At 34.9% G+C, this 14,173-nt stretch overlaps 1 protein-coding gene across 2 annotated transcripts in view; it reads right to left on the bottom strand.

The window, feature by feature from the left end:
• RAB3GAP2 (RAB3 GTPase activating non-catalytic protein subunit 2) overlaps nucleotides 1-14,173 on the bottom strand; it is a 77,432-nt gene that overhangs the window by 20,467 nt on the left and 42,792 nt on the right. The window contains exons 17-24 of one of the 2 annotated variants that reach the window (XM_069459363.1): nucleotides 13,472-13,536; nucleotides 9,887-9,977; nucleotides 7,652-7,779; nucleotides 5,701-5,918; nucleotides 5,219-5,312; nucleotides 2,481-2,586; nucleotides 1,691-1,851; nucleotides 439-667 (exon numbers count right to left, since the gene is read on the bottom strand). In XM_069459363.1, the coding sequence (XP_069315464.1) occupies nucleotides 439-667; nucleotides 1,691-1,851; nucleotides 2,481-2,586; nucleotides 5,219-5,312; nucleotides 5,701-5,918; nucleotides 7,652-7,779; nucleotides 9,887-9,977; nucleotides 13,472-13,536 (1,092 nt within the window). Of the gene's footprint in view, nucleotides 1-438; nucleotides 668-1,690; nucleotides 1,852-2,480; nucleotides 2,587-5,218; nucleotides 5,317-5,700; nucleotides 5,919-7,651; nucleotides 7,780-9,886; nucleotides 9,978-13,471; nucleotides 13,537-14,173 lie in introns of both variants that reach the window. The other variant, XM_069459362.1, reaches the window with a different exon arrangement.

Genomic DNA, 14,173 nt, shown 5'->3' with positions numbered 1-14,173 from the left:
AAGCAAAAAAAGAAATTTACTGAGAAATGTGGCACTAGTTTATACTTTTGCAAATCTATTTAATGTCTAGCACTTATGTCTGGATTCTCCCACCAGCTTTGGCATTCAATCTATTGTTTTGTTGTTTTGGTTAGAATATATGAGGAAAATCTGGCCTCGTGCAGACATGTACGTGGAAAAGGAAGGACTCTTGAGGTCCACTTCTAACCACTCTTTGAGAACCACTGCTTATTTTGTTATACAGTGGGAAGTACCTGGGGGTTCCTGAGCATGGAATTGACTGAATCAGACTTACAGAAAATTAACTGAGATGTATACAGAGGGTTGTTATTATTTTAATAGGAGTATATTTTTCTTTTCTTATTCTTCAGTCATTTCTATTAAAAAAAACTCATAACAAAAATAAGGACACAAATGCTCAAATGAACTTCAGCTTACCTTTTCCTCCTTCTAATAACTTTTTAACAGAAAGCCTTGGAAGTGGCTCAGCCTGTAGTGATGACACTCTGGAGGTTTGAGTATTCCCTTTGCTGTGAAGCAGAGTCTGAAGTATGAGACAATCCTCCAGTTGTTTCAGCAGGAGTTTCCAGTATTCAGTGTCAAGAGAAAGGGCCTCCCAGGAATCAGTGAGGGCCTCTGAATCAGCACCCAAAACTGTTTGGGAAAACTAACAGAAAATGTACTGGTGATTCTCTGGCAAAGATTTTGAATCAACATTAAACTGAATGAGCTTTTAACTTGAAAGCTGATGAACAGTCAGGATACACCACAAGGCAACACATCAGTGCTGTTTCACAAATATTATCACTTGGCTGGAAGAAACATGAGGGTCAGGAGTAGACTGCAGATTCAAGGGCAAGGATGCCGAGTTCGAACATTTATGAGTCCTGCACTAATGACCCCGATTCAACCAGTGCATACCTCAAAAAATTTTCTGGGCCATCCTGGACAAGGGCCAGTTTTTTTTATACTAGTACCAATCAGGATACTGACCATCTCTTCAGAATGTACTTAACAACTTAAAAACAACGTATCTGAAATTTCATCTCTCTCCATCATTACAAACATTTCAAGTTGGCAATATCAAATTTAGCCTATGAACAATTGTGACTGACAATGTCAAGTAACTCTCCACAAAACTAATTAAGTATCTCATCCAAACTAATGTAACATCCCTGTAGAAAAAATTATTTCATCCACCACAAGATATAAGGGAAATTTGAGTTCTCAAGAGATTAGGAAAAACAGAAAGCAAAAGGTCTAGTAGGAAACTTGTATCTGATTCATTGAATGCTAGGTTTATGAGGCAAGGGGTAAAGACAATCATTGAACTTTAGAACTAGAATAAACCTGAGAAGTGATACAGTCTAACTCTGACTTCTTTTAGATGAGGAAACTGAAGCCAGGAGACTCATTTTAAAGGGACTCACCACAAATCACCAGCTATTGGCAGAAAGCCATTAGCACTTTTCCCCTTTGCCATGTAGCAACTGCCAAACTCACGTATGCATAGCATCTGAATAAACAAATTAAGGGGTCCTCCCACCCCAAACGAGTAAGAATCTGCTGGACATACATTTCAAATTCTAGATGCTCTGTAACACTGAAAACAATGTACCCTCAGAAAAGGAAAATCATCCCTTCAGCTGACTGGCCGGTACAGATCAAAGCTGCACCTTTGCCCGCTTACTTTTTTCTCCGTCATGTTGTTCGATATCTGTGCAGCCACAGAATGTCCAACATGTGCAGACAGTAGGGCAGCTCCGTTGTTCTCAGACTGAATACAGGCTGTGCGCATCTGCTGCCACCAGGGGGACACGGACTGGGAATCCCAGGTCTCATCGATGGCCACTACAGGGATAGGGAGAAAACTGAAAAATAAACTCTTACACTGTCATTTTTTTTTGGTCTAATCTTTCATATTAAACATAATGTTAAAGTTAAATTTCACATTGATGTGTCTGTATATTTCTCAATGAAGTGGAAAATAAATCTATAGTCTGTTTTAGTTAGAACATTTATATTCCAAGTATTTGTGTTATTCTAGTCACCTTGCTGAATCACTGTTAAATCCTTCTTTGAAATATTTTCATCATTATTGAAAACTACTATTGAATAAATCAATATAATAGATTAATATTTTCATAACCATACCAAAAATAAGAAAAACATTACTTTCACCAAAGACCATTCAACTTACCTGAGTTAAGAAAATGTACTTGTACTGTTCATGTTATTTTCTATGATACAAAATATAAATTTAATTTCTGTAAATTAAAGCATACTTCAAATGTATTAATAACTATTAATACATAATAAAATCTCTATGTGAAAGGTACTGTACACCATAGATGCCTTTTGTTAAGAGAAACTATCCTCCTTCCCAGTTTTTGTGGTGTTTCAAACACTACACTTTGTTTCCAAGAGCAGTAAGCTGAAATCCTGAGAATGCTGCATTCTAATAGGTACCAGCATCCTACCTTTCATCTTGCTCAGGAGGGACAGCATTGTATGAAGACAGCAGACAGACTGCGGCTTATCCAAAATATCTTTTTCCTTAGAAAGCCAAACACTCAGGAGCAGAGACTGAAATCAAATTTAAATCTTTTTCAGTCTAAAAAATATTTAACATAGACAAAATCTAGCACTTTTCTAGACAGTGCATGTGTGCATATGGATGATAAAGCTTTTTGAGTTGTTGCATCATGTTAACATGAGGGGCAGAACAACATACCTTGTCTATGTAAAAGATTCTTTATTACCTGTCGGGTATCTAAATTCCACCATTTCCATCTCTTTGGGTTAAGCACTGCCTTCCAATTCAAACCTCTATTAAGGAGCGTATTACCAGAAAGGACACTACTATGTGAGCTTGAATTTGCTGAAAATAAGCAAGGTGCCACTCCACTCTCTTTTGATTGGGGTGACTAGGGGGAGAATCTGGAGCTGTTGATCTTACTCTTGCCTTGGCTGTACAAAAGCATCGCAGACTTGGTATTGGGGAACAATTACATAAAACTACCAAACTCCAATTTTTAAATCACTAACAAGTTATGAGTAACAGATTTTAAACAACACTTAAGTCAACATAAGTGACTTTTAAGATGCCTATGAACCAGCAAATCTACTTAAATTTGAAACATTTTTAAGATTTGTAAAATTGTTCACAGATAATTCTGCCATAGCGAAGTTTAATGGCCTGATGGTACATCTATTAATATAACTACTGGGATCTGTGAAAGGCCTTTATGTCTTACAGTACTGCAGTACCTGTAGGTGAAAAATAGCTCTAAAATATTAATAAAAAGTTGATTTGTTGGTTTAAATGTATCAGTTCAAATAATTTTCAAAAATTAGGGAGGGTAGGGAGTTAGAGAAGTGTGTGAAGAAAATGAACTTATGAGGACAACACAGGCGCTATGATACGTACCTGACATGCATAACACCTCATTTGACTCTAACAACCTTTGTGGCAGGGATGGTTATCCAGATTTCAGAAATGATGAAATAAGCTCATAAAAGAAATCTAACTTGCCCAGCACCATACAGTTAATGAGTTAGAACTAAAATCTGAAACCAGATCTGCCTGGTTGTAGCATGCATATTTTCTTTTCTCTTCCTTTAAAAATTTTCACATTATGTGAGTATATACACATGTACATATAAATTTATATATGTAATCTTTACCCATATGAAATCATACATATATACACATACACTGTTTAACTTTCTATTTTTCCCTTGTTTTGTCTAACTTCCAAGTCTCTCCCCGTGCCAGCCCCCTTTCTATCTCACCCCACATAGAAACCTCTTTATTAAACAACCAAATATGCCCTTTCATATTTTCCTCCATGCTCATAAAATAATGGCAATGTTAACAATAAATGCTAACGGTTATATAAAGCTTACTATGTGCTAAGCCACTAATGGCTTTATATGTGCAGCTACATACAGAGTTATTTGGGAGGCAGGATGGGGGAATCACTGTTTTACAACAGTGGTATCATATTATACCATGTTTACTACACTTGCCACCCAACATCCTGTTTAACCCACAAAATTCTGAATAACCTTTCTCCATTTATTAAGGAAATTCCTTCTCTTCTAGACTTCCTCTTCACCTCATAACCTGCTGCTTATCATGACTAGACAGACTAAAAAATTGACTGCCTATATAGGTAAAAAAGACATTCTATTAATATAATCAATAAAAAAATAACTTTTGCTGTTTTGTATGCATGTGTGCTGGGAAGCAAATCAAAAGGAAATGTGGAAGGGAGGGAAGATAGAATTTATCTTCTCTTTTGGCTCTCTGTTACATTTCCAGTAGACTCATTCTGATTAATTTAGGTACAAAATGTACGACTAGGGCTATGTGTTCTGCATTCATGCATTCACGCAACCATGGATCAAATATCCAGGAGAAAAAAAATGGACGGTTGCATCTGTACTGAACCCATACAGACTTTTTTCCTTGTCATTATTCCTTAAACAGTAGGGTATAACAACTATTTACATAGCACTTACATCGTATTTGGTATTATAAGTAATCTAGAGATACTTTAAAGTATACAGGAGGATGTGCATACGTTATATGCAAATGCTACATCATTTTATATAAGAGACTTGAACATCCATGGATTTTGGCTTGGGGGGCTGGAGCAAATCCCCTAAACAAAAACTGAGGGACAACTGTGTATGTGTGAATGTGTAGGCGGTGGGTAATAAGGGAAAACAGATGATGATGGGGCAACTTTCCTTACTTTTTTAAGAAAGGGCAAAAATGTAGTGTTGTTTCTCCATTGGATGATTTTTTTGTTTTACGTTTATTATTTCATAGAGATTACATCCTAATGTATATTCAGAGTTTGGAAATATTTGATAACAATTCCATATTGCTTCGAGGGAAGGTTATTTTATTTTCATAGTTCCAACATAACTGTTTTTACTGATGGTCAAATTCTACTGTAAATGCATGCATACAGGTCAGATTCTAAATTTATTTTAGGCCAATCATAGAATATGCTTGTTAAAATTTACAGGGGATAAAAATAAACTATTACTCTATTTAATATGGTGATTACAAATGTCTTTGATCATATTTAGAAGGTTTTCATGTGCATTCTATGATATGCTAAAAGACAATGGTTAAATAAAAAGACTGACATTTTGAATAACAATCACAAGGAAGAATGGCATCTAGCAGGAAAAACCTTACCAACAACAGCTGAGGGCTAAGTCCAGCAGACTCCAAAGTGTGACACATATCCTCAGTGGAGCTTTCTCCATGCAAACACTTCCAAAAAAAGAAACTGCCTAGTAGAACAAAAACAAAACACATTAATCAATGACTACTTACCATTTAGATTAACGATCTTCCTGAAATACAATCTAGAATCCCAGAGGGACAAACAATGTGAGAGAAGAGAAATTACTGGTTCAATCTGCCTGATCTATTAAAGCAGAAAGCAAATCCTTACCTGTCTAACATTGTCTCTTTAGTACACTTATTAATACAACTTGTATGACATAATGCATACATATCCACAATGGCTTTTGTTGATTAAAAAATCTAGTACATTAAATTCTTTCATTAATTTAATTTCAATTTCAAAACAAACTGAATCTTTGAGATGCTATATGCTCCTACCAGGCTTTCTTCTAGAAAAAAAGGATACAAAGGACAGTTTATTATTTCACCTACCTAAAGCCACATATTCCTCTTCACTTATCTTCCTTATGTTGAGCACATCTTTCTCATATTCTAAATATTCTAGGAATGTTTTTATAGGCAATACACCATCTTTATCATCAGAAAACCGAACATTAGTCCTGAAGTTCTCCTGTTTATATTTCTCTAATAACGCTTGGAGCTTAAGCAGTTCGTTTTCATCAAGCCTTAGTAACACAGCCAAGTCCTTAAAAATAGAAGAAAGAAGTTCTGAATAGACCATGTCTCCTTCTATGAATCTGTCACTTGTCAACCCCATTATCTGAACTGAAATTCAAGCCTGGAAGCAAAAGATGATTTTTAATTAATTCAATAACTATAGTGTACTCTGTTTAAAACTTTACTCTCGAATTATATTTCAAGGGTAGGAGGTTATTTAAATAAAGCTAATCTTGAAACACTACATACTACTAAAAAAGAATTTTAATAAACATATATTATTGTATAATCAGAAAAAAACTTAAAAAGGGTTTCAAATGGAACTCTTGTCATTCTCCAAAAACTAAAGAACTATTTGAAATTAAGTGCTTATTTATTAAGCAACATAAACACTATAAAATAAAAACACAGGGAAACAATTTTCCTTGTATCTACATACAAATCCTCTGTGTGGCTCTCAGGGATACAACCTGCCAGCCTTTCAAACTATTTTTCCACACCATGTGTAGAGAAACACGTCCCAAACAGTATTAAAATTTTCTAAATTAGGGACAAGTACACACACACACAGAAGTGATACTTGCACACACGCACTCAAAAACTATAAATTTGCCAGAGCAAACAGTTTTTTCTCCATGCTATGTAAGTAAAGTTGCATTCTTAAACAAGAGCAGTTTCATTTATTTATATACCTTAGGCTATTATTTTTTAAAAAAGCAATAAATTGAAAAATGTTATTAAACACACACCAGTAGTTCAATACACTGAAACTGTATATAAGCTTATATGTAAAATGTCCAACAGCAAAAATAAATTAGTTCAGATTTGAATTTTAGTTTTATAAGTGTAAAATTAGCCATCAGCTTAGTAGCTGGCTGCATGTTTTTGAAGCATCCCAACAAGTCCACAGCAAAATATAGTTTTAATTCTTAGAAAGTAATTTAAAAATAATAAAAATAAAAAAGAACAATCTGTCAACTTATTTTTAAAATTTTGTAATTCTTTTATCTTTGCATACTACACTGGGTCTATCAAATGGAAATAAATTCTACAAGGGGCTATAGCTAGCTACAAGGTGCTATCAAATGAAAATTAATTCTATGGGGGATTATTAATGACATATATTAACTTTTCTTTGCCATGGCACGCAAGAGAGTTTGGATCTCCTGAGAAAATTAGGCATGAAATGTCTAGGAAATCCTGTAGACATCATTTAATCAACTTGAACCTTCCTGTTGCTTAAAATTATTTTATACTATTGCTGAAGTAGAGAAACAAAAGATCCTAAAAACATGGTTTTATTGTTATAATGGCAATCGCAGAATATTATTAATAGATTATTGTTAAAATGTAATATAAAATCCATCTAAAATCCCAAAGATAAAAGAGAAGATATCAGAATGTGTGGGCTGTTTTCATTACAGAGAAAATCTTCTTTCACCATATTTCTTTTTCTTTTCTTTTCTTTTTTTTTTTTTGAGATAGAGGCTTACTCTATTGCCCAGGCTAGAGTGCCATGGTGTCAAAACCAAATGATTCTAGAGGAATAAAAATGAATTAACAATAAAATTTAATATTCTTGTATAAATAATATAAATTTAGCACCCAGGAACAGAAAGCCAGGAAGGGACCTGGCAAAGAAAAGACACCATTAAAGCTTTTAAAAAATTTCTTAATTTTCTACTTTTTTACTACCAAATTACAAAAATTAAAAATAATCAGAGATGATTTTGTATAATACTAAAATTTGGGATTACTCACATCATCAGAGAATGGTGTGTCTGAATGAAAATCAACAGAATTTAATTGACTGACAGACTCATAAAGATGCAGCAATCTCAGTTTATTAGCACAAAACTGTAGCAATCCTTCATCAACAGACTCAAGCTCTAAAAGGAAAAACATATGCAAGAGATGTATTTAAGACTCATAAAAAAACTTTTCTTTCATTCAATCTCTAATATCACATAATTTCCTGATCTTCTGTTGTATTAAATATTGGGATGCTTAAGCTATATCAGATTTTGAAAGCAAAGATAATTTAAATAAAATAAGATGTTCTAATAGCTTGGGAGAAAAAAAAGAAAAAAGCAAGCAAGCAGAAATATCTTCATCTAATACTCATATTTAAAGAAATAACATGGAAATACCTTTGAAAATATTCGCCATCATCCCATAATTTATATGCTGTCTATTATTCTCACACACTGAGGATATACAAATACAAAGCTGCCTGATTCTTACTACCATGGTGGTCAAAGATATCATAATTCAACCAGAAACTGTGAATTTTGACACATGTATCCTCAAGAAAGGCTGACAAAGAGACCAAAAGTAGAATTCTACTTAATACCCTCTACCAATCAGATTTGATTTTGTTCAAGATTAATGTTAGAGAAATACTCTCTATATAATACATTTCTGTATAATAATTTATTTATATCTAATATAAAACAAATGTTTATTCTTTAACACATTAACTGCCATGTGAGTATTTAAGTCACACTAGTTTTGAGCCCAGAACCTCATGAAACATATATAACTCACATGTCTCTTCACCTTGGGAGCTTTGAGAACTATTTTTCAAGTTGCATATAACTCACACACAGAAAACAATAAAAAATAACAAATTTTTCATTAAACTGGAAAGGATCATTTTGTTTTTGAAGTTTTTATTCTATTTTCATAAAACATCACGGCCTCAAAGAAAAAAATTTTTTTTCTAATGTGGCAGTCAATGTATTAAAAAGAGAGACACCGGAAACTCCCAAGAAATCTTATCTGCAATACAGTAACATGGAATATTGTTCAAGTTCTTATAGCCATAATAAAACTGAGCATATAAAATATTTGCAGTTTTTAGGAATCTCATTTATGAGTAGAGCTTAAAACTGATGATTTTTCAGAACTTTAACAAATGGTGTTTGGTTTACTCCCAGCCTAGCGCAAGATAATTTGTCATTTAATAACTTTTGATATTTTGTTAGCGCCTTGAGGGGTAGAGGGGCTTTATAAGTATATCATGCTTTTTAAAAGAAGTATTTCTTACAAGTTGTGTGCACTAAAGGAGTTCACTATTCACCAAAGTTAGCTTTACATAACTGCTGAAAAAAGTCAATAATGAAGAGAGTCTCAAAATTAGGATACTTGAAGTCCTGAACAAACAAATTCTGTTTATTAAGTCACTTTAAGCTGGCTTAAACATAATTAAACAAAAAGTTGGTTTTATATAATTAACATCACAAGCAACAGTCATGACTAGATGACGCTGGTTCACTCCACTCTTTAACGTTAGGAATTCAGAATAAATTGAATTTGGCTAGTTCATCGGGATAAAGTATGGAGTTATAACCCAACAATTTCAAATCTAATTCTTTTCAGAGAAATTTTGAATAGTAAATCATAACAGAAAACTCGGAATAATCAAATTATAGCCTGTGATTTTGGAAGTTCTAACTCTGTTCATGAGGGAAGTGGGTGAGAAAATGTAGATGCTACACACCTAACAGAACATTAATTCAAACCATAAATATTTTTGATCATTATCTCATTCAAAACGACATTACTTAAGAATGCCCTCCTACAGAAATCTCTCTCCTTTCATGAAGTTAAATAAAAGATAACAGCAGTAAGAGAACCTTGTTGTCTTTTCCATACCACTAACTGATTTCCCCCTTTTTCCAATGGCTTTCACAGTGTTCCACAACTCTATCAGAATAATCACTTCTCATCATTCTACACTGATATCTTTCTCATACCAGAGGGATTAAAAGAAACATTTCTAATAAGAAATAGAGTCAATATATTCAGAGACAGCTCAGATGAAAATCAACTTCATACATTAAATAGGAAATAAATAAGATTATTCATTTCTTATATATATTATTTCTATATTAAAGTAACATGATAGTATCATAAGCAGTTAACAGCTTTCTATAATCAGAGTTTAAAATTTGAAGTGAGACCATAACCTCCAATCAGTACAAACCTTATTACCTTGATTTTTTAAAGTGTCCATTAAAGTCTGAGTGATGTTTCTAAGACAGGAAAATGGTAAACGTTTACTTGCCAAAATGCTTTCCAAAGCCTAAAAGAAAGATATTGAGCAATTCTAGTAACTATAAGGCAATGATTTTGTTTTCTAAATTTTATATTTATGCCTATAGTTCCACTATCCCAAATTTCAAAGCGAAATTCCTTATTTAAGAAGTTTCAGTATAATTACGTGAGAATTATAGTTGTATCATAAGTAAAACATTATCTATTTCATGTCATGTCAAATATGGTATAATGACAAAAAGTCCAGAGGAGAATGAAACAACTAGAAGGCAAGTGCTGTTTAAGAGAATGGCCAAGAAAAAACAGAAACAGAAACAAAGCTATTCACCAATAAGAAGAGTCTGAACAAGTCTATACTATCTAGGCATAAATGAAAAGCAGACGTATTATCATGTCAATAATAAAATCTGACAACTTAGTTATAGCTTAATTACTGCACTTGAGCATGGCAGGCTGAATCTACAGGCCATGCTTAGATAGTACCCACTCTACCCTACTACCTCTCTCCACATCCCCCACCCCCAAAGAGACATAAGATTCTTCATAACCAGTTCTAAAATATCTCTCCATCCCTAACGTAGCAACCATAAGAAATATCAATGAGTTAGACACAGTAAAGTTTATATCATCCTTTCATATTAGCACACTAAATTAGATTTTAATTGATGAGATTAAACAGTTTAAAAAGTAAGCTAAGAACGTGGCAGGAGACAAATATCAGATCATAACACAATAATCTCTGAGTGTCTGTGGAGGAGAAGTAGGCTCAGAGGGTAGCTTAGGATATTGGTCAGGCCTAGGATGAAACAACTACCTGGAGGATACAAAGAAAGTGACTGCAAGAGGCAAAAACCCAGGACAAGCGTAATCTGCTTCTGCCCTGCCTATGGTTACAAAGGCGAGCACCTGGCTTACTTACCTCCTAAACTGGTTTCTTCCCTTCCTCTAGTGTTGTAAAACAATACACAACTTTCTCTATTGGGCCTTCTAGTATTTTTTATAAAATTCACAGCTTCATACATGATTCAATAGTGTAGTAAAAACCAAAAACAAACCAACCACGAAAAACAAGTCAGTCTGCACTATGCTGGTTTCTCAGTTTTGGTATTCTGTGATGTAAGGAATGAAGAAAGATGGTATCAAAATGAAAAGAATTATTTGGGTCATGACCTGTTCTACAACAGAGTCCTTAAGCTGCCTTGCTAGATACCCACCTTGTCATCATAGTCTCATCTTTAAAAACTGAGATTTTTGCCCTGAGGAAAATGAGAGCTAATTAGCACTATCAGGGTAACAGAAAACATGATTAAAAGTCACAGACACTTGCCTGTTCTACAATAAAACAAGAAAAAGTGTTTTAAAAATTGACTGCAACAGAAATCACTAGTTACTAAATTCTCTCATGTATGTAGCTATAAAATAATAAGAAATACTCATACCAGTCTATGCCCCCAATCCCTGGCACGGAGCTCCTAAAAGCCCTGTAATTTCCTGAATGATAGGGGTGCTAGCAGAATCTTTTGTTCTAATGTTTGGTTTCTGCTCTAGTTCCTGAGACAGAGCTCCTAATTTCCTTGTAGATAGGGGTGCAAGGAGAATCTTTTAACATTGGCGCTTTGACCCCAGTTCCTAACACAGAGCTCCTAAGAATCTTTATAATTTCCTGGGTTATAGGAATATCTTTTGTTTTAATGAGGCGACTCTTGGTGGGATCCTAGATAGCCTCAGGATGGGGGCCGGATGCCAGTAGAACCAATCATATGATTAGAGGATTGGGAATTTTAGCCCCACCCCTTGATCCCTGGGGAGGAGACAGGGGATGAAGATTGAGCTGATCACTGATGGCCAATGATACAATCTGCCTAGTAATGAAGCCTCCATAAATTCCCAAAGGACATGGTTTGGAAGAGCTTCTGGATGGCTGACCACGTGGAGGTTCCTGGTGAGTGGCTTGCCTGGCAAGGGCATGGAAGCTCTATACCCCTTTCCACATGCTCTGCCCTATGTATCTCTTCCATCTGGCTGTTCAACTGTATCCTTTGTAATATCCTTTCTAATAAATGGGCAAATGTAAGTAAAGTGTTCCCCTGAGTTTTGTGAGCTGCTTTAGCAAATTCACCAAACCTGAGGAGAAGGTCATAAGAAATCTGCTGAAGAAATTGATTGGGATGTGGAGGACAAAACTCACACATCTACCGACAGAACTGTTGAGTGACTGACTGTGTAAGAGAACAGGAAAACACACTATGATTTGTTTTTTTCTTATATTCTCACAGTAACGTTATTTTAGATGCTATGAACTATAAAAATGAAATATTTGGTAAGGTTCCTACTTGACGGAGCTTAAAAGAGTTCATGAGGAAAAAGTTGGGAAGCTACTGCTAACATACATGAAATAATTAGAAAATAAGTAGTCATTAACTATCCGGTTCTAATTAAAAGTAGACTAGGAGTTCAGAGTTATCCATGAAAATTGAAGTGTCTTGCTTGTAAGAATTTCTAAAGTTAGGACTTGGGCAGCATGATGAGGGGTATGGGTAGGAGGAGTGGGAATAAAAAACAACAATCAGTTACCATATTATAACCACAAGCCTGGCAAAAGGTAACAAGTCTGACAATACCATGGGATGTCGAGACTGTGGAGCAAGAGGGACTCTTATGGTATAAGCGGAAGTATAAATGAGGACAACTATTTTGAGAAACAATTTGTCATCAACCAGTACAGCTGAAGAAGCTCACACCCTAGCAATTCCACTCTTCAGCAAACTAAAGAGGAACTCTTGCCTATGTGCACCAGGAAACAACTGCAAGGATAAGCACAGCATCACTGTTTGTAATAGCAGAAAACTGGAAACAACCTAAATGTTCACTGGCGGGAGGATGAAGAAAGAGTGGAATTCATATGGCATAGTAAATAAATCAACTATAGCTACAACCATAGCCACATACATCAATATGAATGACTCACAGAAACATAATGTTGAAAGAAAAACTAAAGTCACAGAAGAAGACATCCATTTATAAAAAGCTTTAAAAGGCAGGAAATGCATCAATGGATTTCAAAGGAGCCACACAGGAATGATGTTAACGAAAAAGAAAAGCAAAAGAGAGAACCACAAAATTCTCAGCTGTGGTTACCTTGTGATGGCAGAAGGTAACGGGACTGAGGAGGGACACGCAGGGCTCTTTAGAGCTCCTGGTAAGAGTCTATTTCCTAAGGTGAGTTGTCATACATGTGTTCATTTTATTATCATTCTTTAATCCAAATATATGTTATGAACGGATAAGTACAGGTATATTTGTATAAAATAACTCATGTGTATGGCAATATTATTTAATTCTTTAAAAAGAGAGACAACAGGAACTTTTACATGGGAATATAAAAAGGAATGGACATAATAAAAGTATGAAAAGAAGACTTTAGCCTGTCATGTTTGGAGGGAAATAGGAAAAATGAAGATTTTCTTAAGAGGGATGTATTATAACTACTAGCAAGAAAGTTCATATATTATACATACTTACTTGTTTTTTGGTTGCAGGGTATTTAATATCAAGAATTAATTCCTTTATTTCTGTTTCAACCAAATCTACAAAAAGAAAGGAAAATTTTCATTTTTCTTTTTTTTTTTTTTTTTTTTTTTGAGACAGAGTCTCACTCTGTTGCCCGGGCTAGAGTGAGTGCCGTGGCGCCAGCCTAGCTCACAGCAACCTCAAACTCCTGGGCTCAAGGGAGCCTCCTGTCTCAGCCTCCCGAGTAGCTGGGACTACAGGCATGCGCCACCATGCCCGGCTAATTTTTTCTATATATATTTTTAGCTGTCCATATAATTTCTTTCTATTTTTAGTAGAGATGGGGTCTCGCTCTTGCTCAGGGTGGTCTCGAACACCTGAGCTCAAACAATCCGCCCACCTCGGCCTCCCAGAGAGCTAGGATTACAGGCGTGAGCCACCGCGCCCGGCCAATTTTCATTTTTCTAACAGTGAAATATTCTGAAAGAAAATGAACATATTTGTACTACTGGTCAGTCTAAAGGGATTTTTGTGTTCTCTCAAATTATTGTTTTATTGTTGTGAGTTTTAATATCCCCTGGATGGCACACTTCATCCCTACAGAGCAATCCCAATAAAAGGTGTAGGGGGGTATCTGTACCCCCCTCATTCTGAAAAGGAGTTAACATAGCTCATCAATGCACTTAAGTATTTTGATTGTTCCATTTAGAATAT

The sequence above is a fragment of the Eulemur rufifrons genome, chromosome 27 (genome assembly GCF_041146395.1).
Source record: "Eulemur rufifrons isolate Redbay chromosome 27, OSU_ERuf_1, whole genome shotgun sequence".
Classification (NCBI taxonomy): Eukaryota; Metazoa; Chordata; class Mammalia; order Primates; family Lemuridae; genus Eulemur; species Eulemur rufifrons.
This window is presented reverse-complemented; position numbering and strand designations above follow the sequence as displayed.